Consider the following 25,638-nt stretch of genomic DNA (forward strand, 5'->3'; position numbering starts at 1 on the left):
GTTTCTTGAGTTTGTGTTAATTTCTGTGATCACAAAATGGTGTACAGTGTCCTCCACTAATATTGGCACCCTTGGTAAATATGAGCAAAGAAGAAAACCTTTTGTTCAAAAAAAATTCACAAAAATACTCTGCTCTCATGGATAAACAATTGCAAACACCACAAGTTTATAAAAAAATATTTGTTAAATGAGTGTACAACAATTATTGGCACCCCTATGAATCCATGAAAAATGTATTTGAAGTATATTCCTCTTGATATTTTACTTTTTTGTACACTTGGGAAACTAGGAACAGGACATTGTTCAACCATGACTTCCTGTTTCACAGGGATAGGTAACGCATAAGCCAAATTCTCTTACTCATTCAGAACAATAAGTGAGGCCAAGATATATTCAGTGGTACTTGAAGGTTTATGAACCCTTCAGAATTATATATATATATATATATATATATATATATATATATATATATATATATATATATATATATATATATATGAATAAAGATGACCCAAAACATCAGATTTTTACACAAGTCCTAAAAGTAGACCAAGAGATCCCAGTTAAACAAACGAGACAAAATGATAATATTTGATCACAGACAGATTGTGCACAAATGGAGGAAATTCAAGACCATCATTACCCTCCCCAGAAGATATCAACCATCAAAGATCACCCCAAGAGCAAGACAAGTAGTAGTCTGTAAGGTCATAAGGACCCAGGGTAACATCTATGCAACTAAAGGCCTCTCTCTCACTGTAGTGAAGGTAAGGGTTCTGTTTAGTTTGCCTTACCTAGGGCTGCTCCTATCGCACAAACCACTGAAGTGAATAGCATGGAGGTAGTATTTGAAGTTAACGCAGGCTGTGGAGTGATCATCAGTAAAGATCAACATTCAAACATCAAAGATTCAACATTCAAAGATGTGTGTGTGGGGGGGGGGGAGGCTACGGAAATCATTTGTTGCCTCAGCTGGTAAATACAGTAGCAAATGTACCAGGTCATAAGTTGGCTAACGTATTGGAGAGACAATCCGAGGTGTTCAAAGAAGAGTTGGGTCCACTACTGGAGAGAGAACTCCAGAGGCTGGTGGAAGACGAGATCATTGAACCAATGCAGTTTGCAGAGTGGGCAGCTCCCATTGTTCCAGTCAGGAAACTGATGGTTCTACCCCAATTTGTAGGGATTATAAATTCGCAGTAAATCCAGCTCTAGTGTGGAGCAGTATCCAATTCCCAAGGTAGAAGATTTATTTGCTCAGTCGGCAGGAGGAAAGAATTTCCAAACTGGACATGACCCATGCGCATCAGAAGATAATGCTGCACAAAAATTCCAATAAGTATGTTACAATCAACATGCACAAGGGATTATGTACTTACAACAGGCCACCATTTGGAGTTGCTTCAAGTCCAGCGATCTTCCAGTGCACAATAGAAGGGATTCTGCAAGACATCACACACGTCACAGTTTATCTGGATGACATTTTAGTCTCAGGGGCTAATGAACATCTGCAGAACTTGGATGAGGTACTGAGTAGGATAGAAAAGAGTGGACTGAGACAAAGAAGGAGCAAGTGTGAGTTCATGGGAGAAGTAGAGGTATTTTTAGGTCACAAAATTAATGCCATAGGATTACAGTCGAAAGACAGGTCCTATATTATGCTTGAGGAAGCTGGCATTGTAGCTGTGAAATCAGCTAACATTATACTCCATGTAATGTTTGCGATATCCAATTATTTGTTAAACGCTAACGCATTGCAATGTTATAAACTACCTCCTAATGGACCACCATGCATTGCCATTCAGCCCGTGTCCTGTCAGCTAAATGTAGCCTCATGTCACTAATAATTATTCACATGTTCATGCTTTTAATAAATCTTTTTATCCTGCCACCATATCAGTGAATTTAAACTAATGCTTGCTTTCAGAGTATAAGGGGTGTGTGTGCGTTTAGGAGTGCACCTTAGCACTTATTAGTCATGGACAGACAGTGTTTGAACTAATATATCCCTCTCTCTCTCTCTCTCTGCCAGTATCAGCCAGAGGAGGAAGTCCTCCTGGAGTTTTTAATTTTATATATATTTTTTTAATTCTCTGTTTTTAAAAAAAAAAATAAAAACCACACCACGGTATTGAGCATCGTGTACTTTTGGTGGTATCGGTACCGACGACTAGATTTTTGGTATCGTGACATCCCGAATATGTAAGGAAATAGGATGAACTCTGCATACAGGGATGCTTTGTGTTATGGGGGACTCGTGTAGTGATTCCACATCCGCGGCGTGCGGCTCTTCTAAGACAGCTACACGAAACCCGTCCGGGAATTACCAGGATGAAAGGCCTGGTGCGTAGCTATATGTGGTTGCCACACTTGGATGCAGAGGTGGAAGCACTGGTCAAATCGTGTGCAGTCTGTCAGGAAAACAGAAACGCTCTGGCAAACGCGCCACTGCATGCGTGAGAGTTACCAGAGAAACCGTGGAGAAGAATTCACATTGATTACGGTGCACCGTGGATGGGTAGAATGTTCTTGATCGTGGTAGAGGCATTCTCAAAATGGATAGAGGCTTATCTGTTAATCAAGTCTACATCCACAGTTACCATTCAGTGCTTAAGACAAACCTTTAGCCAACACAGCATACCAGAAGTAGTGATGTCAGACTATAGCAGTTTCTTTGTTTTGTTTTTTTACCAGTGCTGAATTCGAATGAGTTTAGGGAAAGAAACGGAATTAAACACAAGCACAGCACCCTACCATGCATCTTCCAGTGGTCTGGCTGAAAGGGCCGTTCAAACACTCAAAACCCTGATGAAAAGAGTGCTGGAGAGTCCGTTGAAAAAGCTAGCCAGAGTGCTGTTCAGTTACCGAACGATGCCACAGTCGACCACTGGCAAATCAGTCGCTAAACTGCTGTGTGGAAGGAAACTGGTCTACACAGGGTCTCATTGAGACAAACAATTGAGACAAAAATGGTACCATGACCAACATGGAAAGGAAAGATATCTTGTGGTGGGTGACCCAGTGTATACTAGGAACTTCAGCTCTGGACCTACTTTTATTCCAGGAACAGTTCAGAAAAAGACTGGTCCCTGTATGGTGCACAGTAGCATTGGGAAGTGGGCAGGTAGTGCACTGACATATTGATCAGGTGAGAGATGGGCACAATGAAACATCCATAGCCCAGCACCAGAGTTGTAAGACACTTCACGGCCAGATGTTGACATTCCAGCGCATTCTACAAAAGACTCAGGTTCCTCATTCTCTGAGGAAAGTCACAAACAAAAACTGGGAGGAACTTCTGAAGTGGCTGTGTCAGAAACTTTCCTTGGGATGGAAAACCCTGAGTTGAGAAGGTCTACACGTACTAAATCTCCAAGCTATCTGAAAGATTATAATTCATGTAGTGGTGAGTTCATCAAACGCAGGGCAAGAATGAACCCAGGAACTGAACTGAATCTCAAGAGAAAGTGGGGCATGCAATAAGACAATGGCCCAAAACAAATAATGGTTAAAGAACAATAAAGTTATTGGTTTGGAATGGCCAAAACTGATGTCCAAGCCCATGTGCAGGACTAATCAACAGTTACTGGAAATGATTAGCTGCAGTTATTGCTGCACAAGGGGGTCAGACCAGATACTGAAGGCAAAAGATTCACATACTTTTGCCACTCCCAGATATGTAATATTGGATTATTTTCTGCAATAAATAAATGACCAAGTATAACATGCGTCACGTTTGTTTAAATGGGTTCTCTTTGAGTAGTTTTAGGACTTGTCTGAAAATCTTGTCTATTTATGTAGAAATATAGAAAACTCTAAAGGGTTCACAAACTTTCAAGCACCACTGTAGCTGTGAAGTGCAGCAAAAGGTTGTTGAGCTTCACAAAATGGGAAGTGTCTATAAGAAAATAGCACAAGCATTGAAAATGCCCATTTTCATCATCAGGGCAATAATTAAGAAGTTCCAGTCAACTGGAAATGTTATGAATCAACCTGGAATTGGACGTGTGTCTATATCGTCTCAACACACTGAAGAGGACGGTTCGAGTGGACAAACATCTCCAAGGATCACAGCTGGAGAATTGCAGAAATTAGTTGTGTCTTGGGGTCAGAAAGTCTCCAAAACTACAATCTGAAGTCACCTACATCACCACAAGCTGTTTGGAAGGGTTTCAAGAAAAAAGCCTCTACTCTCATCCAAAAACACACTCAGGTGTCTTCAGTTTGCCGACACTACTGGAACTTCAAATGGGATCGGGTCCTATGGTCAGATGAAACCAAAATAGAGCTTTTTGGTAATAAACACCAGAGGTGGTTTTGAAGCACACAGAGAGGTAGTCATATGGAAAAGTACCTCATGTCCACGGTTAAATATGGAGGTGGATCTTTAATGTTTTGGGTCTGTTTTTCTGCCAGAGGACCTGGACATTTCATTAGGATACATGGCATCATGGACTCTACCAAATATCAACAGATATTAAATAAAAACCTGACTGCCTCTGCCAGAAAGATTAAAATGGGCCGTGGTTGGATCTTCCAGCAGGACAGTGATCCAAAACATACATCAAAATCAACACAAAATCAGTTTACTGACCACAAAATCATCAAGTCATTTAACACTAATGAGCAGTATTAAAAATATTAACATGGATATCTGAGTCTGATAATAAAATTAACTTCTATTTGCAGTCAAATTGCGTAGTGTTTAGGACATTTAACACCCTTCCGTCCAAAAGACACCAAAAGGGGGTACAAACTTTTACACTCCACAGTATTTGGTTGAAATTGCGCTTATAGAACAACTGAACAGCAACGTTTCCATACAGGTTTTAGTGAAATGTTTAACAATAGCAACTTGACTTGAAATGGATGTTTCATTAGCGTGGCCTGTGCCCAAATCCTGCACGACTGCGTATCTAGGTACACTACACACGGTCTGAACGAATGGAGTCTCTACCGCACCTAGTGCACTAGAGACAGAGATTCCATACAAGGTGATTTGGGACGAAGCCAGTGCACAGAAACCATTTCCCTGCGAGAGGCGCAGGTGGAGCTGGAGCTGTGTGACTGATTTGTGCACCTGTGACTACAGAACTACCTAAAGTCTCCACACGGAGCGCTGTTCAAGAGAAAAACACTCCTAAAGAACAAATCACTGCGCCAGCGAGACATCAACCCTTTAACTAGACGTTCATCCCAATTCCACACAAACACCGCAGGAACTATTTAGGGCTGAGAGACAGTTCAAAAAGCACTGAAAATAAAGTGTTAGTAACGAGGACACGTTGCTGGTCACGCGTGGTGTGGACGCGCTGATACAGAGTGTAGCGCGAGTAAGATCTGTAATGTCTAATTCAAACATTATGATCAAAAGTAAAATCATGTCTAAAGACACCGAGGAACAGAAACCACAAGGTGCAGTGAAAGTGAGTTTTTATTATTCATTTAGGACTGGAGATTAATTCTGTGCTTTTTGTGCATCCATAAAAAATAATGCTATCTATCTAACTATTTATAAATGTTTATACATATTTATCTTATTTAGTTAATTTACATTTACATTATATAAGTACTTATGCATTATTTTTTTATGGATGCACAAAAAGCACCGAATTAAACTACAGTCCTAAATTAATTAAATGTGTATATATATATATATATATATATATATATATATATATATATATATATATATATATATATATATATATATATATATATATAATGTGTGTGTGTGTATATATGTATATGTGTGTGTATGTGTATATGTATATATATAATGTGTGTGTGTGTGTGTGTGTGTATTGGGTTCTTTTCTGTTTTGGACAAACATCTGTGTAAAGTTTTAGTCTGAATTTATATTTGTAACACTCAGTTTGTGGATTTTATTTTAAATAAACAAAAAAAGGCACTGAAAGTTTGCCCCCCCCCATCAGATTAATTCGAAAAAATAATCAACCAATTAATCGATTGTGAAAATAATCGTTAGTTGCAGCTCTAATAATAAGCTGTATCATGAAATAGATTTTTAACAAAAAAATCTTGATTATTTTCAAAAATAGAGTTGTCTTTGAGAAGAAGAATGGAGTGTAATATAGTGTGAATCATAACAATTCTATTTCATTTCTATTTGTTTACAGAAAGACTTCAGCAATAAAAGCAGCATTTTGCTGTAGTTGTTAAGGGGCCGTTTACACCACAACGTTTTCAAATAAAAACCGAAAACTTTGCTTGGTTTGGCTGTTCGTTTCCATGACGACGGCGTTTCGGGGTCTGAAAACTTTGGAAAACGGGTTTCAAAGGGCAAGTTTTTGAAAACGATGCCGTTATCATCTCCGGTAAATCGTGTAAATTATTATCCAGAAAAAAAACTACAGCTCCTCCGTTTACTTGTACTTGTTTACAGCGCGGTCTTTCCCTCATCAATATGGCGGACATGTTGACGTGAATTCTTACGTGCGCATGCGCGTAGTATTTCTTTACAAAGTGACCTCGCCAGCTACACACACACACTTTGTCCTTTTTGTGTTTATTTCTTGAGAAATAGAAGCTCGAATTTGCAGTGAATGTCCAATATAAACCCAACTTCACCTCAGTTTAGCAGTTTATACATTAAAAACATTACAGAAATTTAAAGTTATTTTAGCTGCTAAATGACTAAGCCACTTTTACACTCACTGTTGTTTATTTTAGTTGCTATAAGCAAGGAGCAAACAATGGATTTTAGGATAAATAAGGTTATACTTAAATAGTGCCGCTAAAACAGAATAACAAATCTCTCCTCATGAGTTAAATAGTGCACTACGTAGGGTGTAGACCGTCATTATTTCATCCCTAATGTAGTGCACTTAAAACGGAAATGACTTCATTTTGGGATTCGGCCACACAGCTTCCGTTTAACTTACCTCGGGTTTAAAAACAGAACGGAGTTTTAATTCCTCAAACACAGACAAAATAACCAGCTTTTACTTTTAAACTGGATCAAATCTAACTGTAAAACTGTCAGAAATAATTTAATCTGGAGATGATTAGTTCGGTGTAATCAACTGCTCAGGAGATACCCGCTGCAGCTTTTTCTTCTTCTGTGATTTCTACTGGTCGGAGACAAAGCTGTTAGGCGCGTTACCGCCACCGCGTGGACTGGAGGATATAGTTCCAGGTTGGAGGAAGTCTATCCTAACAAACTTACACCAATAATTTCCACTCATGGTTTTATTAGATCCTATTTATTTTTCCAGTGGAGTTTATGACTTCTTCATGAATGCCAGCAGTGAGTCGTTCACTGTGTCTTACCCAGATATACTGAGTGAAATACTGAGTCACCACAACCTCAATCTCTAAATGTTTAACAGCAAAAAGCTTTCAATTCTGGTGACTTTGGGAGTATTTATTTATTTATATGATTATATAAAGCAGCAAACATTAACATAAGCATGTGCTGCACAACATTTCATTAGTTTAATCTTACATTTTAATTTACTGTAAAGCGCTTTGGTAAATTTTGCTACGTAAACTGTTTTAGGTATTAAAACTGGTTACTGTTTGATTGATGACAAACTCCATATTTTTATACCTTGGAGCTCTGTGTTACCATGGTAATTTATAAACAATTACTATCATCATTACCTTCATCAATGCACGTTTACATTTTATTTGATACTTGGCCATTGTTACGTCCTCAGTTGTATTTCTGTTTGTACTATGTTCCATTCGTGTGTCTATGTCGGGGGAGGGATGGGTGTCTTGTCTCCTCCTCTTTTAAGCCCAGTCCACTGCAATGCATCATGTTCCTGCTTGCCATTGGACGATCACATCTGGTACACGCCTGCTCCCGCCTGCTCCCGCCTCGTGCTTTGGGAAGAGTAAAGAGACAGTAATCAGTAACTCACTGTAGTGTCTCCAGGTTACAGTGTGGATCCTTCAGTAGATCAGAGAGCAGCTTCACTCCTGATTCTCCTGGATTATTATACTTCAGATCCAGTTCTCTCAGGTGTGATGAGTTTGACCTCAGAGCAGAAGCCAGAGCAGCACAGCCTTCATCTGCAATCCTGCAGTTCCACATCCTGCAAGAAAGAAAACCTTCTCACACTCAACACACTCAGTTTTAGCTCTGAAAACATCAACTACACAAAATCTTTATATACACAACATTTACTCTCATCTCACACACAACAATGACAATATCACATCACTACAATTACAATCACCACAGAGGAAAACTGTGTGTGTGTACCTTCAGTATCTCCAGTGTACAGTGTGTGTGTGTGTGTGTGTGTGTGTGTGAGTACCTCAGTATCTCCAGTGTACTGTGTGTGTGTGTGTGTGTGAGAGAGTGTGTGTACCTCAGTATCTCCAGGGTACTGTGTGTGTGTGTGTGTACCTCAGTATCTCCAGTGTACAGTGTGTGTGTGTGTGTGTGTGAGTACCTCAGTATCTCCAGTGTACTGTGTGTGTGTGTGTGTGTGTGAGAGAGTGTGTGTACCTCAGTATCTCCAGGGTACTGTGTGTGTGTGTGTGTGTGTGTGTGTGTGTGTGTGTGTGTGTGTGTGTGTGTGTGTGTGTGTGTGAGTGTGTGTGTACCTCAGTATCTCCAGTGTACAGTGTGGATTCTCCAGTCCAGCAGAGAGCAGCTTCACTCCTGAATCCTGCAGGTTATTGTCACTCAGGTTCAGTTCTCTCAGTCTGGAGTTTGATCTGAGAACTGAGGACAGAACTCTACAGCTTTCCTCTGTCAGATCACACACACACAGACTGGAAGAGAAATGATGAAATATCAGAACACTGACCTCAAACACACACACACACACACACATAATACACTTACTCTTTACCATGTAACAGAAATGTGAGTGTGTTTCTCTCACACACACAAATCAGAGGACAGGACACCACATCAGCATTATTATTATTATTATTATTATTATTATTATTATTATTATTATTATTGAAATGAAAACAGAAGAGGGGCAGTGATTCCGCAGAGGGGGAGGGGCAGTGAGGTAGGGTAATAAACACACACACACAGACACACACACACACACACACAGAGATATGGTTTGTTATCAGACAGCTTTCTGATCCATCGAGCAAAGGCCTGTAAATACTGAAAGTATAAGCCTGAAAACGCTGCAAATACGGAGAACAGAATTAAAAGTCTGGTCAAATCTACATCACACACATTATCATTTCATCACCTTCATTTATTATCTCGTGACTTCATTCAGCTGTGCATGAACAACCGTCAGAGCTCTATACAAATATATAAACTAAAATAAAATAACAGGAGCTAGAAACACTCAGCAGATCATTAGATAAAGAAGCAGAACTCATACGCTGAGTAAGTTTACTTAAATATCTGCAGAAATGTATTTTTTCTGGTTTTCCCTTAATGAGAGCGAGTATCCTGATATTAGTGAGGATTGGTGTGTAAGTAGTTTCTGTGTGAATAATGAATGTTACTCAGAATAAAGGTGATGATGGAGAGTACGTTAAACACATTGGTCAGACGAGTAACTAACCCAGTGTTTCCCAATCGAGGTTCTGTCTGATGAGAGCAGGGGTGCGCGTAAAAATCTTTCAAACATTTTCTAAAATGATCAAATGTCTAGAAAACATTTAATATAGATGAGAAATATCTGATGTCTGAAATAATAACACAGACACAGAAATAATAAGACAGACACACATACACAACAGTAATAATAATAATAATAATAATAATAAACTAGACCAGTACATTTCCTGAAGAAAATGTGTGCTGCTTGCCATGGCAAAATTCAGATCAGGCACCAATACTTTCGATAGCCGGAAGCGTAGAGTGCCAATACTTTTGACAGCCAGAAGAGTGGGGTGCCAATACTTTTGACAGCTGACGGCGTAGGGTGCCAATACTTTTGAGAGCTGGAGGCATAGGGCGCCAATACTTCTGAGAGCCGGCCGTGTAGTGCAGCTATACTTTTTAGAGCTGGCCGTGTAGGGCGGAAATACTTTGGAGAGCCAGCCATGAGGGGTGAAAATACTTTTGAGAGCATGCCAGATAGGGCACCAATACTTCTGAGAGTCGGCCAGATTGGTTGCCAATACTTTTTAGAGCCGGGCGTGTATGGAGGCAATTCTTTTAGAGCTGGCAGTGTAGAGCGCCAATTCTTTCGCAACTCAATGCAAGTCTATGGGAAATTCTCCGACTTTGAGCTTCTGTACCGGGAATGCCGACATTCCGATCACTTCCGTAATGCATAGCACACCTCTCCTCAATAAACCGATCGATTCGACACCTCAACCGTCGATCTCCGACAAACGGTGCGGGACTAGTTTCGCACCAAAAAAAAAAGTGGAAGAAGAAGAATAATTATAATAAGTTTGTCAAATAACAATAATAGTGCTTTTCAAGGACCATTAATTATAATAATAATAATAATAATAATAATAATAATAATAATAATAATAATAATAAGTAGGCCGAAGAACAATAGTAGTGCTTTTCAAGCACCATTAATTATAATAATAACTAGACCGGTACATTTCCTGAAGAAAATGTGGATGGTGCTCGCCATGGCAAAACAGGAATGGGACGAAAATACTTTCAAGAGCCAATGGCGAAGGGCGCCAATACTTTTGAGAGCCGGACAGATAGGGTGCAAGCACTGTTGGAGCTGGCCGTATAGTGCGCCAATACCTTTTAGAGCTGACCATCAAGGGTGCCAGTACTTTTGAGAGGCGGCCAGATAGGGTGCCAATACTTCTGAGAGCTGAACAGATTGTGCGCCAATACATTTTAGAGCCAAATGTGTACGGAGGCAATTCTTTTAGAGCTTTCTGTTTAGAGGGCCAATACTTTCGAAACTCAATGCAATCTATGGGGAATTTTCTGACTTTGCGCTTCCGTAGTGGGAATTCCGGCATTCCGATCGCTTATAAAAGTCATAGCACACCTCTGCTCAATAAGCCGATCGATTCAACACCTCACCTGTCGATCTCCGACAAACGCGAGAGAAAAAAGTGGAAGAAGAATAATAATTATTATAATAACTAGTCCGGTACATTTCCTGAAGAAAATGTGAGTGGTGCTTGCACTGACAAAATTTGGATCGGGCGCCAATACTTTCGAGAGCCGGATGGATAGGTTGCTACAGGGTTTTAGCATGATGCTTGCACGTTTTAGCATGATGCTTGCACGTTTTAGCATCATGCTTGCACGTTTTAGTATTGGCCGGCGCCAATACTTTCGAGAGCCGGACAGATAGGGCGCCAGCATTGTTAGAGCCGGCCGTGTAGTGCGCCAATACTTTTTAGAGCTGACTGTCAAGGGCGCCAGTACTTTTGAGAGCTGGCTGTGCGGGGTCCCAATACTTTTGAGAGCCGAACAGATCATGTGCCAATACATTTTAGAGCCGAACGTGTACGGAGGCAAAACTTTTAGAGCTTTCTCCTTAGAGGGCCAATCGACCTCACCTGTCGATCTCCGACAAACGGTGTGGGACTAGTTATGCGCCGAAAAAAAAGTGGAATAATAATAATAATAATAATAATAATAATAATAATAATAATAATAATAATAATAAGTATGCAAGAGAACAATATTAGTGCTTTTCAAGCACCACTAATAAAACACTTACTGTTACGATAGACAGCCACCTCCTCTTTGAAGCATTCCTCAAAATAAAAATAAAACTTTAGCGGTGCTAAAATGAGAAGCCACAGGTTCGTTTAAATTACACAGCGCAAACACTGGTACACAGCCGAGATCTTAGAGACTTCTGTGTAAAGTTTTCCTGTCAGGAAAACACAAAGATCATAAATTAGCACACTACTTCGATTGACAGTTTGACAGAAAGTACTGTCTACCGGTGAAACACGTGTATGGGCGGGGTTTAGAGAGAGAGAGAGAGAGAGAGAGTGAGAGTGAGAGATGTGTGTCTGAAACATGTATGTATGGGCGGGGTTTAGAGAGAGCAGTAGAGGTGTGTCTGAAACATGTATGTATGGGCGGGGTTTAGGGAGAGAGAGAGAGAGGTGTGTCTGAAACATGTATGTATGGGCGGGGTTGAGAGAGAAAGAGAGAGAGAGAGAGAGAGAGGTGTGTCTGAAACATGTATGTATGGGCGGGGTTTAGAGAGAGAGCGAGAGAGGTGTGTCTGAAACATGTATGTATGGGCGGGGTTTATGGAAAGAGGTGTGTCTGAAACGTATGTATGGGTGGGGTTTAGGGAGAGAGGTGTGTCTGAAACATGTATGTATGGGCGGGGTTTAGAGAGAGGGGGAGAGGTGTGTCTGAAACATGTATGTATGGGCGGGGTTTAGAGAGAGAGAGGGGGAGAGGTGTGTCTGAAACATGTATGTATGGGCGGGGTTTAGAGAGAGGTGTGTCTGAAACATGTATGTATGGGCGGGGTTTAGAGAGAGGTGTGTCTGAAACATGTATGGGCGGGGTTTAGAGAGAGGTGTGTCTGAAACATGTATGTATGGGCGGGGTTTAGAGAGAGAGGTGTGTCTGAAACATGTATGTATGGGCGGGGTTTAGAGAGAGGGGTGTCTGAATCATGTATGGGCGGGGTTTAGAGAGAGAGAGGTGTGTCTGAAACATGTATGTATGGGCGAGGTTTAGAGAGAGGTGTGTCTGAAACATGTATGTATGGGCGGGGTTTAGAGAGAGAGGTGTGTCTGAAACATGTATGTATGGGCGGGGTTTAGAGAGAGAAAGTGAGAGAGGTGTGTCTGAAACATGTATGTATGGGCGGGGTTTAGAGAGAGGTGTGTCTGAAACGTATGCATGGGCGGGGTTTAGAGAGAGCAGTAGAGGTGTGTCTGAAACATGTATGTATGGGCAGGGTTTAGGGAGAGAGGTGTGTCTGAAACATGTATGGGCGGGGTTTAGAGAGAGGTGTGTCTGAAACATGTATGTATGGGCGGGGTAGAGAGAGAGAGAGAGAGAGAGGTGTGTCTGAAACATGTATGTATGGGCGGGGTAGAGAGAGAGAGAGAGAGAGAGAGGTGTGTCTGAAACATGTATGTATGGGCGGGGTTTAGAGAGAGAACGAGAGAGAGAGAGAGAGAGGTGTGTCTGAAACATGTATGTATGGGCGGGGTTTAGAGAGAGAGCTGTGTCTGAAACGTATGTATGGGCGGGGTTTAGAGAGAGAGAGCGAGAGAGGTGTGTCTGAAACATGTATGTATGGGCGGGGTTTAGAGAGAGAGAGAGAGAAAGAGAGAGAGAGAGAGAGAGGTGTGTCTGAAACATGTATGTATGGGTGGGGTTTAGAGACAGAGAGAGAGAGAGAGAGAGAGAGGTGTGTCTGAAACATGTATGTATGGGTGGGGTTTAGAGAGAGAGAGAGAGAGAGAGGTGTGTCTGAAACATGTATGTATGGGTGGGGTTTAGAGACAGAGAGAGAGAGAGAGAGAGAGAGAGAGAGAGAGAGAGAGAGAGAGGTGTGTCTGAAACATGTATGTATGGGTGGGGTTTAGAGACAGAGAAAGAGAGAGAGAGAGAGGTGTGTCTGAAACATGTATGTATGGGTGGGGTTTAGAGAGAGAGAGAGAGAGAGAGAGAGAGAGAGAGAGAGAGAGGTGTGTCTGAAACATGTATGTATGGGTGGGGTTTAGAGACAGAGAGAGAGAGAGAGAGAGAGAGAGAGAGAGAGGTGTGTCTGAAACATGTATGTATGGGTGGGGTTTAGAGAGAGAGGAGAGAGAGAGGTGATGGGGTTTTTTGTCTTCTAGTTTAAATATTACGGCGATTCTTTTAGCCGACACTTTAACATTTTTACCTCGTAAGGATCTTTGTTTAGAAGTCATGTAATACGCGCGATTCTTTTTAAACAGCTCTTTTAACCATTTTTACCTCCTAAAGCTTTATGTTTAGAATGTATGTAATACACACGATTCTTTTAAACAGATTCTTTTTTTAAAAAAAAAACAAAAAAAAACGCTTTACCTCCTACACTTTTTATTCAAAGGCAAACCGGGCTCCTAAAAACGTAATCAACATTTGTTTTCATTTATTTCACAAACAAATATTCTATTCATATATGTACACATTCAAACATCATGCTTTTCTAACAGTGTGTTTACACAAACGAAATAACGCCACACAGTAACACAAACACATCCCCATATTCACCATTGATACTCTTTTCAGACGTATTTCACCCCCCCCCCCAAAAAAAAAAAAAAAAAAAAAAAACAGACTCATTAACATGAACACCTTTGTTGGGGGGCTACTCCCCCACACACCCCTCTCCACCACTGCCCAGACACACAGGAGCTAGACTGACCCACTGATACAATCGATAGGGTTACCCCCCCCCACCCCGGTCATAAATTAGCTCACTTACAGAAATGTCGGCCTGAGAAGCACAAAGGGCTATAAATCAGCACACACTACTTTGATTGACAGTTTGACAGAAAGTGTGTGTTACTCTTGTTGGAACAAAGTTACTGGTGTGACTCTAATTCTCTTTATTTTTAATGGTCTAGTAAAAGGGCAGTCTGTGCTCCGGCTCCCTATAGTGGCCTGTGTGAATCACTGCCTCTTGTCACATTTTTATAAAATATTATTATCTATTAATTTATTAATATCTCTGTGTGTGTGTGTGTGTGTGTGTGTGTGTGTGTGTGTGTGTATGTGGGACTACACAGTGTCTTTGTGTGTTAACAGGAGCTCAGCTATTCTCTCTGAATAAAGAGGAACTTTGCGCTGTCATTCCTGAAGAAGGAGCGAGGGTGTACAGACAAGTTGCCGTACAGAAGGCACTGCTGGAGGTAAAAACACACATACGCGCACACACACACACACACACACGCTAATGATGTGTATAAATGATGAGTGTTTTTTTCTCAGGATGTCAGAAAGGCAACAGAGTTGGAGGCAGTGATGGAGAAACAGAAGATGAAGGTGGAGTTCACAGAGGAGAGTGGAACTCATACGCCTCGTACTCTAGCATACTACTTATGCAAACATACTTTGCATCTTTTGATCAAAGTTGCATGGTGCGAGACCATTCAGTGCTTTATAGGTTAATAACAGTATTTTATAATCAGTGCGAGATTTCACTGGGAGACAATGCAGTGTGGATAAGATCGGGGTGATGTGTCGTATCTTCTGGTTCTAGTTAGGACTCTAGCAGCTGCATTCTGGACTAACTGGAGTTTGTTTATGCTCCTACTGGAACATCCAGACAGTAAGGCGTTACAGTAATCTAGTCTAGAGGTGACGAAAGCATGAACTAGTATTTCCGCATCATGTAGTGACATTAGACAACCCCAATACCGAAAAAGTTGGGACAGTATGGAAAATGCTAATAAAACAATGAGGAGTCATTTGTAAATGTACACTGACTTGTATTTAAACAAAAAACATAAAGACGAGGTATTTGATGTTTTACCTAATCAACTGCAAAGTTTCTGGAAGATGAACATTCATTTTGAAATTGATGCTGCAACACGTTCCAAAAAAGTTGGGACAGGGGTCATTTAGGATTAATACGATGTGACGAGTTGAAAGAAGGCGGCGATGTGAAATAGGTGAGGTCTAATTATTGTCTAATCATATACATAAGGAGCCTTCAAAAAAGGCAGAGTCCTTCAAGAGTAAGGATGGGTCGAGGCTCGCCAATCTGCCAACAGATATGTCAGCAAATAATCCAACACTTTGAGAAGAACATTCCCCAAAGACAAATCGGTAGGATTTTGGTCATTTCACCTTCTACAGTGCACAATATAATTAAAAGATTCAAGGAATCCGGTCAAATCTTGGTGCGTAAAGGGCAAGGCATAAAACCACTTCTGAATGCGCGTGATCTCTGCTCCCTCAGACGTCACTCTCTTAAAAACTGTCATGAGTCTGTAATGAAGATCCTGACATGGGCTCGGGAATACTTTGGTAAACCTTAGTCAGTCGACAGTATTCGCCGCTGCATCCACAGATGCAAGTTAAGGCTTTACTATGTAAAGCAGAGGCCATACATTGTTCCGAAGCTCCGACCACTTCTCTGGGCTCGGTCTTATCTAAGATGGACAGTAGCACATTGGAATCTTGTTTTGTGGTCTGATGAGTCGACATTTTAAATAGTTTTTGGAAAAACAACCGTCGTGTTCTCCGAGTCAAAGAGAAAAAGGACCATCCAAGCTGTGATCAGAGTCAGATCCAAAAGCCAGCATCTGTCATGGTATGGGGGCGTGTCAGTGCCCATGGTACGGGGGCGTGTCAGTGTCCATGGTACGGGGGCGTGTCAGTGTCCATGGTACGGGGGCGTGTCAGTGTCCATGGTACGGGGGCGTGTCAGTGTCCATGGTACGGGGGCGTGTCAGTGTCCATGGTACGGGGGCGTGTCAGTGTCCATGGTATGGGGGCGTGTCAGTGTCCATGGTATGGGGCATGTCAGTTGGTATGGGGGCGTGTCAGTGTCCATGGTATAGGGGTGTGCCAGTGTCCATGGTATGGGGGCGTGTCAGTGTCCATGGTATGGGGGCGTGTCAGTGTCCATGGTAGGGGGCGTGTCAGTGTCCATGGTATGGGGCGTGTCAGTGTCCATGGTATGGGGCGTGTCAGTGTCCATGGTATGGGGGCGTGCCAGTGTCCATGGTATGGGGGCGTGCCAGTGTCCATGGTATGGGGGCGTGTCAGTGTCCATGGTATGGGGGCGTGTCAGTGTCCATGGTATGGGTAACACACATCTGTGAGGGCATCATTAATGCAGAAAGATATGTACACATTTTGGAGCTACACATGCTGCCATCCAGAGCAGGACAACACCAAACCACAAACGCATGGTTGTGTAAGAAGAGAGTGCTGGTGCTAGCATGACCTGCCTGCAGTCCTGACCTGCGTCCGATGTGTGTCGCATTATAAAGCTCAAAATAAGGCACTGAAGGCCTCGTACAGTAGCACAGCTAAAGAAATGTATAATGGATGAATGGGGGGAAATTCTCCTTGCTCACCTTAACCAACTGGTGTCTTCACTCAGCACCCAAACACTTAATAAGTGTTATTAAAAGAAAAGGTGATGTTACACAGCGGTAAACAGTCAACTGTCCGAACTTTTTTGGAGTATGATGCAGTCATTATATAGTCAATATTTCTGAGATGAAAGAAGGTTATCCTAGTAATATTATCTACATGAGCATCAAATGATAGACTGGAGTCAATAATCACTCCAAGGTCTTTAACATAACAAAATGTGGAAAAAGTGAAGCGCTGTGAATACTTTCTGGATGCACTGTACATCACTACAATTACAATCACCACAGATGGAAACTGGATGTGTGTTTGTGAGTGTGTGTGTACCTCAGTATCTCCAGTGTACAGTGTGGATTCTCCAGTCCAGCAGAGAGCAGCTTCACTCCTGAATCCTGCAGGTTATTGTCACTCAGGTCCAGTTCTCTCAGTCTGGAGGAGTTTGATCTGAGAACTGAGGACAGAACTCTACAGCTTTCCTCTGTCAGATCACACACACACAGCCTGGAAGAGAAATGATGAAATATCAGAACACTGATCTCAAACACACACACACACACACACAGCCATATTACACTTACTCTTTACCATGTAACAGAAATGTGAGTGTGTTTCTCTCTCACACACAAATCAGAGGACAGGACACCACATCAGCATTAGCATTATTATTATTATTAAAAATAATAATAATAATAATAATAATAATAATAATAATAAACATCAGTTACAATGATCCTTAAAGGACTGAAAACATTTTTGTTTGAACAAATGCTTCATTATAATTGAAACATGAAGCCATTTGAAAAGACCCATGACACTTTGGAAACTTGCAGCCATGCGCGATCAAAACGTCAATGAGCCTTGGAGTCACTCTTAAGCCTTGTCTCATTCTCCATCGTGATTACGGCTGGTAAAGAAGGTTGGCACATTGAAACGATCAAAACATAAACCATCAGAACATAAATGAACCAAGGAAATGCACTTAAGTCTTGTCTCATGCCCCCTTCCTCTGATGGCCAAGAGAAAATGGCACTGGACTTGGAATGCACTGGGGTCTCCCCTACGCAACTTGAAGCCTGCTCAAGGCATGTCAGCGGTCTGTGTCAACTAACTCGTGTGCACTTTCTTGCCGACTGCAGAGACAAAAGGGCACTGGACTTGAACTACACCGGGGTTTCACCTGCGCAACTTGAAGCCTGTTATGAAACTGCGTCGTAATGCAGAGGGAACTCTATTCAGATGAGCAAGAAAGCACCTTGGCATTCATCAAACACGCTTGTGTTTTATCCTAGGAAAATGCTTTGACGTAAAGTCAGTCGTCCGAATGTGTTCATGTAAACTAGTAAAGGCTCTAATTACTTGACTGAAGTAAATGTACTGAAGAGAGCGTCCACGTGCGGAAACCTGAGAATATAAACGAGACTGCAAAGTTGTTGTTGGAGAAGGGTCTAACATGGACAAACACGTCCGTCGGCTCCAGTAGAATAGCCTAGTGTTTCCTTAAATCACTTTGAGGCGTCAGACTCTAAATCCAGCGGGGTTTTCTTGCGCAGGTATGAACCCTGCTTGCAGCTTTGTCAGCTGTAGGTGTCAAGTCACTGGTGCTCAATCTCCTGCTGTTTATTTAAAGCAGAGTATGTATGCACCCTAACCCTAAAGTTTCCCATGTAACAGAAATATGAGTGCGTTTGTCTCACACAGAAATCAGAGGACATGACACCACATCATCATTATTATTATTATTATTATTATTAATAATAATAATAATAATAATAATAATAATAATAATAACAACAACAACATCATCAGTTACAATGATCCTTAAAGGACTGAAAACATTTTTGTTTGAACAAATGCTTCATTATAATAGAAACATGAAGCCATTTTTTAATAAAAGTATTAAAAAGTCTCCTATTTAAAAATAAACAAAATAAATAAAATAAATAAAATAAATAAGAAATCTCCTATTTGAACAAAAGATGAGATAAGATAATACTTTATTAATCCCAAGGTGGAGAAATGAGGGAATTAGGAGGAAAAAGGAGCAGGACCTGCTGTGGCTTTGTTTGGAAATATTTTTGTTGGTGAAATAGAATAGAAACAGACAATATTGAGTGTAAAATGTACGTCAGGTAATATTATCTTATTGTTTACATGTTAGCATAGCATGTTAAATTAACTACTAAATAAAAATAACATCAGCTGTATGAGCTTTTAAATAACGTCCTATTATTATTAACATTTACTGTAGCTGCACAGCCAGACTGCTCCTGTACCTTTAACACACACACACACACACACACACACACACACACACACACACATACTCTCACTCACTCTCTCTCTCTCTCTCTCTCACACACACACATTCTTGTAATTATAACATTCCGGGGTCAGTACTCCCACCCATGTATTGTGGGGACACCACTTTCCTGACGTCCTACAGATGTGAAAAAAATCAGGCATGTATAATTTAAGCCTGAGAACACACATCATCTCAAATTCTGGATTTAAATCTCAAAATTTCTGTGCTTGGTTTTTTCACACCTAATGTGGACATAACAAGAACTCATTATTAATGGGGACCTAATTTGCATACACAGCAAATTAGCTGGTTTTCATGTTGCAGAGGGGACATCACTAGATAGTTAATTTGCATACACACAGATCAGGTAGTTTATATAACAACAATGGGACATGGTTTTAAAAACAAAAGTTGTCAATTTAACTCTATAATTATTTATACAAAATTACAAACTAAGTATGTCTAATTTAGAGGGCTGTCTGTAAAGCAGATATGATGTGTATTTTCTCTATTTGAAGGTTTAAGCTTCTCATGAAATTATATTGAAGAATTGTTCTTAATTGTTTATACTAAGGACTCTTAGCCTTATTTGTGAAATATGCAATCAGTAAGTTTGGTTATCAAAAAGCTCTCTTACAGAAATTTCAATATCTGCATGTAATAGATAACAGACTACATTTTTTTTGGAGCTTTCTATTTCCAACAGAGGAACCCTTTGAGAAACCTAGGAACTTCTTAAGGAAGGTGGTACCAGTGCTATTATTAGTTTTGAGGCTATAATTCTAAGAAGCTTTTCATTTCCTGCTCCAAAGTATACAATTTTTTTTGTGGAATAGAAAGTAGAGGTGCTTGCTGTACTGAACCTCACTTATTTATCACAGGCATGCATCACAAATTAACACTATCCCCAGTCATTTTGGCAAGTCAAAATGACAAAGAAACGCATCCTTTTGATATTTTAGCTACATGAAGGATTTGTTTATTGGTCTGGATCTCTAATCAAGTGAAAAATTGTCAGTCAGATGAAAAAACCCTGTCTATTCAACATTATAAAGACAACTTGAGTCTTGAGCTTCTTTACTGTAAAAGTCAACAAATATTTGCCCATTAAAGTGCACAACCACTAAGCTCACATGTGCCATGAATGAACTTGGACTCATTTAAGTTTGACATAACACTTCTGCTTACTACATATAGCCAGCTCAAAGTTAAACATATTGAGAAAAATAAAGATACTAGCCCAACACAGACACACAACCAAATGTCATAAACACTATTTTTTTCTTTATTCTATATCCACTTAACTGACTAAGCTAAAAAGTGACAGTAACAACTTAATAATATATGTTGAGGTAGCTAATTTTGATTCCAGGCAGTCTAAACATGTAAATGGGTAGCACACTGAAGCTTTTATTGCCCAATAGGCTTACTCATGAACTTGTCAGTCACCTGCATAAGGACCCACTGGAAGAAGGCGGCCCAAACCAATTTGATCTAATTCAATATAACGGTGTAGGTAAAGATCCTAATGGATATTTTAAATGCCTGATTTGTTCCTGATTAGTTTATGATGAAGTAAATGCTGAGCGGTTCATTACAAAGTAAAAGGCTAGAGGTGTAACGTAACTTATTATTAAAGCATTACTACAGATGTTATGATGTACAGTATCTGTAATATAGATGTAAAGTGTTACTATCAAAGTGGTAATTAATCTTTGTTTATATCTCTTTTGTAAGCTACAGTGCAGTTATAGACATAGAATTTGACACTTTGCCAGTCTCTATCTTTAAGATATAAAGACTCAGATCTAATGCAGTTTTCACAGACCACCTTCCCTGGGACACAGCATGACATCATGAAGGTCTTCATATGTCTCTCCACTGCATGGACCTCATTTCCTTCCCGAGCCTTCCTCTTTTTCAGAGTAGATGTTTTACCTAAATGTAAGAATAAACATTAGTTACATAGCAAACACACACCCTTACACCCAACAGAAATTATTGTCTGGCAACTTACAGACTGGAACTTACATTTCACGTCTCAAGAATGAAAACTCTGACTGCAGTTTGTGCATATGTACCAAATAGTATCTAAGAGTACTCAGTTTTCTTGGAGAAGATGCAGTAGGGAACCTACTGAGTCCCAGGGGATGCTTATGTTGGAAATTATGGAGAGGTGTGATTGAAAGGCAGGATTAAAAGTGCCAGCAAACTACACAATTCTGATATTTATGATCCAGAAACGGTGTAGACTGTGATGGCTGCTGTTTCTCCTGGCCATTGCTCTCAGCAGTGTCCTCCTCCATAATCTGCATATTTAATAGACATTTGGAAAATCTAAAAGAGGAATATGCAACAGAAAGCAAACATGCCGTTCAATACGACAAAAACAATCATTATTTCACTATAGGAATTAAGTTTATCATTTCAGGGTTAGATATGGGATACTTTGGAAGACTTTGGGATAATTATGATGCATTCAGAACGAATTCACAGTAATAACACAGTTCAGGTTTAAGTGACCTATGGGGACACTGTTCTAAATTCACGTATCTATTCAGCTATCACAAGACTCCCTCACACACACCTGAATAAAACATGCTTTGTGGGGACTCCGTATAGTAACTATTAACAGACAAGATTATGTAACAGAAAGCAAACATGCTGTTCAATACAACAAAAACAATAATTATTTCACTATAGGAATTAAGTTTATGATTTCAGGGTTAGATATGGGATACTTTGGAAGACTTTGGGATAATTACGGTGCATTCAGACACACACGTTTTGTAGTTAATGCTTAAACGTGGCAGTAAAATACCTGAAGCAGATCAGATGAACAATAATGTCTAATTTTATTGTTAATGCACAAGAACAAAATTTGTTGTGCAACAAAAATTAATTGCAGTGTGTTTTCACAATTTAAAAATTATTCAAAAATAAACATTGTCTTATCCGGCAGAGGGAGATACCCTGCATACCTTGCTACACCAAGGCCAGTCTCCTCCTCCGTAATTGTAGGTAATTTCATCACCTTCTTTAAAGTCTGTTAAAGCAAACAGACCAAGATGTGGGCTTCCGTCCACTTCAGTCTTCTGCATTCTGCCATTTGGGTGCTTGTGGTCATCATTAACCAGCCTACCAAAAGATCCGTCTTCTTTTGCAGCATCAATACTCAATACACTACGAGAGAAAGAGAGAAGTATTCAGTGACCGAATATTCAACATCAAATTCTACAAATATGATAGCTCTGCACAGAATTTTTATTGTTAACGGTCAGATGTAAATGTTTAAGTGGACAAATACTTTACAACTGCAATTTTCAAGTACAATGAAAGTACACTTTGAAGAAAAACTATGCAGACATTGTCGTTTTTTATGCAGGTTAATTCTATGGATCATTTAATTAGTGGTGCTTGAAAAGCACTACTATTGTTCCCTTGCATACTTATTATTATTATTATTATTATTATTATTATTATTATTATAATTATTATTATTATTATTATTATTATTATTCCTCTCCGGCCGGTGCTCAAAAGTATTGGGACCCCGCACGGCCAGCTCTCAAAAGTACTGGCGCCCTTGACAGTCGGCTCTAAAATGTATTGGCGCACTACACGGCAGGCTCTAACAATGCTGGTGCCATATCTGTCCGGCTCTGGAAAGTATTGGCGCCCTACGCTGTCGGCTCTGGAAAGTATTAGCGCCCTACGCTGTCGGCTCTGGAAAGTATTGGCACCCGTCCCTGTTTCGCCAACGCAAGCACCACTCACATTTTCTTCAGGAAATGTACCGGTCTAGTTATTATTATTATTATTCTTCCACGTTTTTTTTCCACGTAACTAGTCCCACACCGTTTGTCAGAGATCGACGGATGAGGTGTCGAATCGATCGGCTTATTGAGGAGAAGTGTGCTATGACTTTTATAAGCGATCGGAATGCCGGAATTCCCGCTACGGAAGCTCAAATTCTGAAAATTTCCCATGGACTTGCATTGAGTTTCGAAAGTATTGGCCCTCTAAGGAGAAAGCTCTAAAAGTTTTGCCTCCGTACATGTTTGGCTCTAAAATGTATTGGCACCCTATCCGGCCGGCGCTCAAAAGTATTGGCACCCTGCATGGCTAGCTCTCAAAAGTACTGGCACCCTTGACAGTCAGCTCTAAAAAGTACTGGCGCACTACACAGCCGGCTCTAACAATGCTGGCGCCCCATCTGTCTGGCTTGCGAAAGTATTGGCGCCCTATGCTGTCGGCTCTCGAAAGTATTGCCGCTCTTAGCGTCCGGCACTCAAAATTATTGACACCCTACGCTTTCACCTCTCGATTATATTGGTGCCCTAGAGTCCGGCATTCGAAAATATTTGCGCCCTATTTGTCCAGCTTTAAAAGTATTGGCACCCTACACGGCCAGTACAGTGCTAACACATGCTAGCAATATGCCAGCATGATGCTAAAACATGCTAAAACATGCTAGCGTGATGCTAAAACATGCTAGCATGATGTGAAAACATGCTAGCATGATGTGAAAACATGCTAGCATGATGCGAAAACATGCTAGCATGATGCGAAAACATGCTAGCATGATGCGAAAACATGCTAGCATGATGCGAAAACATGCTAGCATGATGCGAAAACATGCTAGCATGATGCGAAAACATGCTAGCATGATGCGAAAACATGCTAGCATGATGCGAAAACATGCTAGCATGATGCGAAAACATGCTAGCATGATGCGAAAACATGCTAGCATGATGCGAAAACATGCTAGCATGATGCGAAAACTTGCTAAAACATGCTAGCATGATGCTAAAACATGCTAGCATGATGCTAAAACATGCTAGCATGATGCTAAAACATGCTAGCATGATGCTAAAACATGCTAGCATGATGCTAAAACATGCTAGCATGATGCTAAAACATGCGAGCATCATGCTAAACCCCTCTACCAACCTATTTGTCTGACTCTCGAAACTCACATTTTCTTCAGGAAATGTACCGGTCTAGTTATTATAATAATTATTATTATTCTTCCACTTTTTTTTCGGCACCGTTTGTCGGACATCGACGGGTGAGGTCTCGAATCGATCGGCTTATTGAAGTGTGACTTTTATAAGCGATCGGAATGCCGGAATTCCCGCTACGGAAGCTCAAAATCAGAACATTTCCCATAGACTGGCATTGAGTTTCAAAAGTACTGGCCCTCTAAGGAGAAAGCTGTAAAAAATTTTCCTCCGTACACGTCCGGCTCTAAAATGTATTGGCACACGATCTGTTTGGCTCTCAGAAATATTGGCACACGATCTGGCCAGCTCTCAAAAGTATTGGCACCCCGCACGGCCAGCTTTCAAAAGTACTGGCGACCTTGACGGTCGGCTCTAAAAAGTATTGGCGCACTACACGGCCGGCTCTAACAGTGCTGGTGCCATATCTGTCCAGCTCTCGAAAGTATTGGCACCCTATGTGGGCGGCTCTTGAATGTATTGGCGCCCTGTCCCGATTTCACCATGGCAAGCACCGCTCACATTTTCTTCAGGAAATGTACTGGTCTAGTTATAATTATTCTTCTTCCACCTTCGTGCCATTTTACCTCTAAAGAAAATGTTAATATATTGAGATTTTCAGTCCCTGGTGATGTTCTGAGTAAGAAAATAACCATATCCGTGCTTGCTAATAACTTTGCTGAGTGAGAACCTGTTCTACACACAGATCACAGCTCAGCTGCGGTGTTTAGAGACGCAGAATAAAAGGAGCGCGCTGTAGTTACAACATCGAAGCACATCACACCACCGCCCAGCGCTTTACAGATTCATAACAAACTAATAACTTGAACTAATGAGCTCGGCGCGGTCCAGACTACTGTCCACCCTGTCCTCGATTTCAGAGGCTTTAAACTCAATCCAGCGCTCAGATCGATAACTATTTAGGAAGCCTGACTCTGCTATTTATAACCGAACTATCCGTTACATGGTGAAGCTAGTTACAGAAGTCGGTATAACACTAAATATTCACATGACATGACAACCACCAAAGTCTATTTAATATATTAACTTCATTTTATTAACTTATTGTACTTACTAATGTGCTAGATTGGTTAAAGTGTGTGCTAACTCTGGCTAGTAAAGTCCGCTAGCATAACAATTACTTTAATATTGCGATTCAATTATAAATAAAGTCTTAAAGCAGGGAAATAAAATTACAAACTTATAAACTGCAAAAAATTATAATAATAACTTACCTTTCATTGTATTTGGTCTCGTTGCCGCAGTAGAATCACTCCTTAGGGCAATGGAAAGCAGCTGGTGCTATTAGCCTGTGACAGCCAGGGCAGATGGGAAATGTAGTTCTTTTCCTACTTCCTGTGTGGCGTTTACGAACT

General features: G+C 40.6%; 1 protein-coding gene and 1 long non-coding RNA gene across 3 annotated transcripts in view; both read right to left on the minus strand.

The window, feature by feature from the left end:
• LOC108261599 (NACHT, LRR and PYD domains-containing protein 3) overlaps positions 1-25,638 on the minus strand; it is a 619,868-nt gene that overhangs the window by 147,029 nt on the left and 447,201 nt on the right. Inside the window, exons 9-10 of the mRNA XM_053678834.1 lie at positions 17,285-17,458; positions 8,581-8,751 (exon numbers count right to left, since the gene is read on the minus strand). Of these exons, the coding sequence (XP_053534809.1) occupies positions 8,581-8,751; positions 17,285-17,458 (345 nt within the window). The remainder of the gene's footprint in view (positions 1-8,580; positions 8,752-17,284; positions 17,459-25,638) is intronic.
• LOC108261190 (uncharacterized) lies at positions 17,475-25,613 on the minus strand. Of its 2 annotated transcripts, XR_008394753.1 has the most exons (4): positions 25,498-25,613; positions 22,241-22,442; positions 21,291-21,596; positions 17,475-21,197 (listed from the first exon to the last, which is right to left on the minus strand). It is a non-coding gene; the product is annotated as an uncharacterized LOC108261190 (long non-coding RNA). The 2 variants fall into 2 exon arrangements; XR_008394752.1 differs by having other exon boundaries at positions 17,475-21,596.

This window comes from Ictalurus punctatus, unplaced genomic scaffold (assembly GCF_001660625.3).
Source record: "Ictalurus punctatus breed USDA103 unplaced genomic scaffold, Coco_2.0 Super-Scaffold_100056, whole genome shotgun sequence".
In the NCBI taxonomy this organism is placed as follows: Eukaryota; Metazoa; Chordata; class Actinopteri; order Siluriformes; family Ictaluridae; genus Ictalurus; species Ictalurus punctatus.